The sequence below is a fragment of the Lactuca sativa genome, chromosome 9 (assembly GCF_002870075.4).
Source record: "Lactuca sativa cultivar Salinas chromosome 9, Lsat_Salinas_v11, whole genome shotgun sequence".
Classification (NCBI taxonomy): Eukaryota; Viridiplantae; Streptophyta; class Magnoliopsida; order Asterales; family Asteraceae; genus Lactuca; species Lactuca sativa.
Window position 1 is genome coordinate 31,215,673 of NC_056631.2, and position 5,595 is coordinate 31,221,267.

Below are 5,595 nucleotides of genomic sequence, written 5' to 3' on the forward strand. Positions count from 1 at the left end.
ACACATTCATAGATATTTTACATACAATACCTTTGACTTTTGATTTTTTTTATTTTTTAAAAAGAAAAAGAAATGCTACCAATTGTAACTCCATGTTCACAACATATTTATTATTTCGATAATTTTTAATGGTATTTTATGAAATAAAAAAAATTCATTACCCCTTTCTATGCTATTCTTATTTAAAAAAATAAAAATAAAAATAAAAATAAAAAAAGATAACTGTGTGTTCATAGAAAATTGAAAACAAATACTAGTTCCTTTTTTTCTTATTAGAGAGAGTAAATGTGAGGTCTATAAATTAAGTAGGACATTATTTCAGCCGTATCACTACATCCTCACAAAAATTCTCAAAACCATAAATACCCGATAGCTCCTTTTATGCTCTTATAATACAATGAAATTAGGGATTGATTTTGAGATGATTTGGTTCTATATGATTGATTTTGATAAGATTTTAGTTTGTTATGTTGAAAAAAAGAATAATTTTCAAAGAAAATTAAAATTTAAAAATAAAGTGATAGCAACATCCACAATAACAAAGCTTTCTTCGTTGAGTTTTTCATATACCAACTTACGGGACCCACATATGTTGACTAAAAGTAGTCTATCTAAAAGGTAAATTATAATAGTATAAGCTAAATAATGTATATATAAATTTACAAGTCCAACCAATTTTGTATTAAAAAAAAAAAAAAAAAAAAAAAAAAAAAAAAAAAAACTCATTTTTGAAAACGAAAAAGCTCTCCACAACGTTAGCTAAAATTCGATTACATTAAAAATACATTATTCTAAAATTCGATGACATTACAACATTAACAATTTTTAAGAATACACATTCAAAATGTTATTTCAGTGAATAGGAGCTTTTGGAACTCGAAGCATTAGTGTGTGATGATGATATATTCATCAAGAAGATAAAAAATATATAATTTAAAAAAAAAAAAAAAATGTTACAATGAGTTAGCAAAATCATACTCCACCCCATGTTAAGCCAAAAATGTTCGACATCGAGTTTTAATTTTATATATTTCCTTCACTTCGCTGCACAATTAATGCTACTCTCCCTGTAAGCAGTACAGTTGCCTAACATTCCCAGAGGCTGCAACGACCATATCATATACGAAAATAATTAAAAATTTATTTATTTAAAAAAAAGAGTGGTCTTTTAAACCGTAAACAAAATATAATGGTTTAATCACTATAGAAAATAATCAAGTGTCGATAAAAAATAAAAAAATACAAAGTGGGATTTTTTATTTACATTTTTTAGAATATTTATGTCAGCCAAGTTCAAGATTCTTTTCAACCTCACGAAAATAATAAAAAGTTGCTGTCAATTTTTTTTAACAAAAACCATTGGAGGCTATTTTTTCAACGAGTAAATTAGACGCATGGTCCCTATGGTTTAGGGTAATTTGCACGTTTGGTCCCTAATTTATTTTTTTAACTCGGAAGGTCCCTATTGTTTGTTTTTATTACGCGTTTGGTTCATGTCTTACCTAAAAAAACTATTTTGCCCTTGACTTTTTTTATTTATTTAAATAAACACACCTCAACCCCACCCCCTCACTTTACCTTACCTACCCCACCATTTTGCTCTATTTAAATAATGATCTTTTTAGGTAAGACAAGGACCAAGCGCGTAACAAAAACAAACAGTAGTGACTAAGCGTTGAACAAAAACAAATAGTAGGGACTTTCCGAGTTAAAAAAATAAGTTATGGACCAACCGTGCAAATTACCCCAAACCATAGGGACCATTCGTGTAATTTACTCTTTTTCAACTCTTAAAGTGTAAAAAAAGTCTTCGATGGGATTTGAATCTGCGACCTAGGCCTTAGAAACCATACACTTTAACCATTTTTTGTAAACTTATTTTATTTCCATTTTTAGAAATGTTTATGCTAAGCCAATTCAAGATTTTTTTTTTTCAAATTGCAAAAATGATTAAACGTCATTATTTTAATGTCAAAAAAATGTCTTTTTGTGTTGAAAAAAGTAAGAATGAGCAAAGCAAGGGAATGAATCATTACATTTCATAGTCATGTTTGGTTGGCTTGAAGGAATGGAATGATTCATTCAAACATGTTTGAATTTAAATTGATAAAAAAATGCTATTTTATAAAAATAAACTTTTATTAAATAAAGATATATCATTAAAAATAAATTGTATATAATCATAAACTCACGTCATTTTAAATAAGTACGCTATATGCATTCCAAAAGGCTAAAAAATATTATTTATCATTTAAAAAACTATTTAAAAACTAAAAATTACTTATCTTAAAATCTTAAAATAGAACTATTATAAAGATAAATAAATAAATAAAAACTAATTTTAGTCATCTTTAGAAAAAAAAAAAAAAAAAAAAAAAACTCCCGACTCCATTCCTTTATGGAAACCAAATATGTTTTTCAGATGCTGCTAATGTTAAAGGAAAGATTATTACTTACCATATAACCAGTCTTTAAAGTAGACATGAAGTGCAGTTGATAATTCCCTCTTTTTGGTATCTTCCAATTGTGATTCTTTCAATATTTGTTTAACCTCCACCAAATTCTTGTCCTATCAATCAAAACCAAAACAATTAAATTACTAGACTTTAAAAAAAAAAAAAAAAAAAAAACATAAAAGTGGCTAGCTAAATAAATACTAAACATACATTTCTGTGCTGAGATGACAAATAGACATCAGGCAATGGAAATGGATTGTCTTTTGTGGGCCCAGTTTCTTTTTCACCTTGAAGCCATTTTGGAATCTGTAACAAAAACAAAATAAACAATATACCAAAAATTCCATGGAATCCAATAAATCAGGTGTCACTAACCAAAGTTCATGTGTATTTGACTATTTGTGTGTGTGTGTATACACACACACACAGAGAAAGATTATATTCAAGTTCAACTGCAAAAAATAACACAAACTTACCAAAAAGTTGGTAAACTGATCTGTTTCTAAGCAAGTAGCAGACTCTGCTTGACAATCAGAAACACCAGCAGGATGAGACATGGAATCATGTGGGTCCACCAAACCCAATGCAATTGGCTCATTCCATCTGTTAGGAACACTCTCAACACCAACTTCTTTCATGTGCTCCTCCAACTCTGGGTAAAATGTATTATATGGTGCCACCTGGCATCCATCAAAACATATTTCACATCATTAACTTTCATATAAAAAAAAAAAAAAGTTGCATTTGCATAAATGATAAAAACATACTTGAAGTTTATGGTTATCACCAACAATAAGTGGTTGCTGATTCACCCCCAAAAAGAATACACATTCACGACAATTAGCAATGCAGATACGCTTTGCTACTGAAATCACATGGACTCTTTCACAATGCTCAATCCTTACAGCCTGAGAAAAAGACAAACAATGCAAGAAACATTTAGAATATATTTGGCATACATTATAGAGATACTAAATGAGGGTGTTTTAGTCATTTGCACAAATGAGGGAGGATTGAAACCATATGTGTACCTTGCCAACAGCACCGAGCACTATTGTCGCATCGGAGCATCCATATATTGTGGCATATCTCAAAGGAGCCAAGATGTAAATAACAGATTCATGGCAATTTATAATCTGCAGAAATAGAGAGCAACATTTCAATTAAAGAAAAAGGAATAGTGTTCGTATATTAAAAGAAAAGATAGAACCTCACAGAAAGCTAACCTTTACAAAAGAGCTTTTGAGTTCAGATGGTTGCTTTACATATGATTGTTTGGAAATCCCCTCAATAAAACTGGAACTCTTAGTACTACTTGAGGCCTTCATTGTGTTTCCATAAGCATCAGCCATCATAGCATCCTGATCAGAAGCATTACTTGGCCCATTCTCTTTTGCAGCAACTCTTTCAGAGATATGTTCCAATGCAGAAGAAATGTTCTGTATAATCCAATCATGAACCTGTGATGCATGAACTGGGGCTGCGGGCATATCAGGATCTGAATTAGCAAAAAATGGAGCATTTTGGCTCAACGGAATCTTCTGTGATCCTTTTTCGCCAAAATATATCAGAAAATCAAGATGCTCGAAGTTTTCCATTGTCAAAACCTGGATACATCGCAGATTCATCCAAAAATCAAATCAGAATAAGAAATAAGATGGTGGATTTAAGATGTAGTAGCTATAATTGACAAACCAGTGAATCTTCGCCTTCATCTTGGCCTTCCACAGAGTCAGCCAATAGAGATATTATGTTGCCTAAATGCTTCTGTAGATACGATAATTGATGAGCTTCTTCATCAGCTTGTGATGGCATAGAACGCCGGACGTTGCTGCGTGCAAGCTGGTTAATGCAACATCAAATTTTTATTCTATTATCCAAAATCATAGATTTATGTCTGATCAGTCAAAAGCTAAGCACATCAGTCAAAAGCTAAGCAGCAAATTAGAGATTAAAGCATCCACGGAAATTTATGAAATTCTCAAGTTACAACTAACAGATAAAGTAGAGACGATCAATGGAATCACCTGTAAAGGCGTAAGAGCAGATAAAAAGCCATCGAATGCAGAAGTAGATGGCCAAACATCCGCAATAGCAGCGGAATCCTTATGTCCTCTAGGAAGCAAACGCTTGTACGACTGTATGTACAGAAAAATAATGAGATCGTAGACATTGACGCCAACGGAATCAATCTCGTCAGGTTTAGCCGTCACAAGCGGGTCCGAATCGAAGGGGTGAACAGAAGCGATTATCTCAAAGACAAGTCGGGCGTGTTCTGGAGAGATCTGTAGCGTTTCAGATAGAACTGCGGAGCTAATTCGGTTTGGTTGATCTTTGGCAACTGGATGTTGAAGAAGTTTGTCACGGAGAGAGGTTAGGGTTTGTGTGGCGTCTGTGAAGATGAGTTTCTGCAAAGGGATGAGACCATGCTCGAAAGGTTCACGGCGTGGATGTATGTAGAGAGACGGTGGTGGAGGTGGTGTTGAGGGTTGCTCCGGTGGTGGTGTCTCTGTCATGGCTATGGTGGAGAAATGGATCTGGAGGTGATGAATGTGTGTGGGAGTGAGAGTGTTAGGACAGGGAGAGGGGGAAATGTGACAATATGAGGTCAAATGCGAGATGTAGATGTTATTGGTTAATGATGGATTAATCACTAATATTGAAAAAAAAATACTAGATTAATTCTTATCATGCTAATAAAAAATAAGAAATTAAATATATTTTTTTATATTTTTTTCTATATCATTTTTCATGTTAAAGTGTGATAATAAATTAAAATATTATATATTTTATTAAATATAACATATGCTACTATTTAACATTTAACATGGATATGTGAATGAATATAAATAAAATATAGAAACTAAATTAGTCAAATCTTCAAAATAGATAGTAGAATTTATATGATTTTGCAAGACGGTTTACTACAAAAATCTTTGTCATATGCATCTCCTATTTGAAAAAAAAAATCGAAGATAACCCATCTTCAATTTTTTTTTTTTAAATCATATTTTTTTTCAAGGTTTTGCATTAAAAGTCTCCAAAAATAATTTCCATAACAAAATGATATTATATTTTTGACTTATGAAAATAAAAAAAAAATAATAAAAAGATTTATCATCATATTTCCTTTGATTTC

General features: G+C 31.3%; 1 protein-coding gene across 1 annotated transcript; it reads right to left on the reverse strand.

The window, feature by feature from the left end:
* Nucleotides 1–755: 755 nt before the first annotated feature.
* Nucleotides 756–5,072, reverse strand: LOC111878640 (uncharacterized). The gene is made up of 9 exons (XM_023875150.3): nt 4,484–5,072; nt 4,152–4,298; nt 3,683–4,063; nt 3,488–3,592; nt 3,224–3,364; nt 2,933–3,136; nt 2,667–2,762; nt 2,458–2,569; nt 756–1,102 (listed from the first exon to the last, which is right to left on the reverse strand). Exons 1-9 carry the CDS (start codon nt 4,970–4,972, stop codon nt 1,059–1,061), a joined length of 1,719 nt encoding a protein of 572 aa, XP_023730918.1. The 5' UTR covers nt 4,973–5,072; the 3' UTR covers nt 756–1,058.
* Between the last annotated feature and the right edge of the window lie 523 nt (nt 5,073–5,595).

Excerpts from the sequence above, each read along its gene's own strand:
- LOC111878640 (XM_023875150.3), bottom strand. The coding sequence starts at position 4,972 with ATGACAGAGACACCACCACCGGAGCAACCCTCAACACCACCTCCACCA. Across the intron at positions 4,064-4,151 it reads ATGAAGGCGAAGATTCACTG|GTTTTGACAATGGAAAACTT; the intron begins GTTTGTCAATTA and ends CGATGTATCCAG. Across the intron at positions 2,570-2,666 it reads TGTCATCTCAGCACAGAAAT|GACAAGAATTTGGTGGAGGT; the intron begins GTATGTTTAGTA and ends TTTGATTGATAG.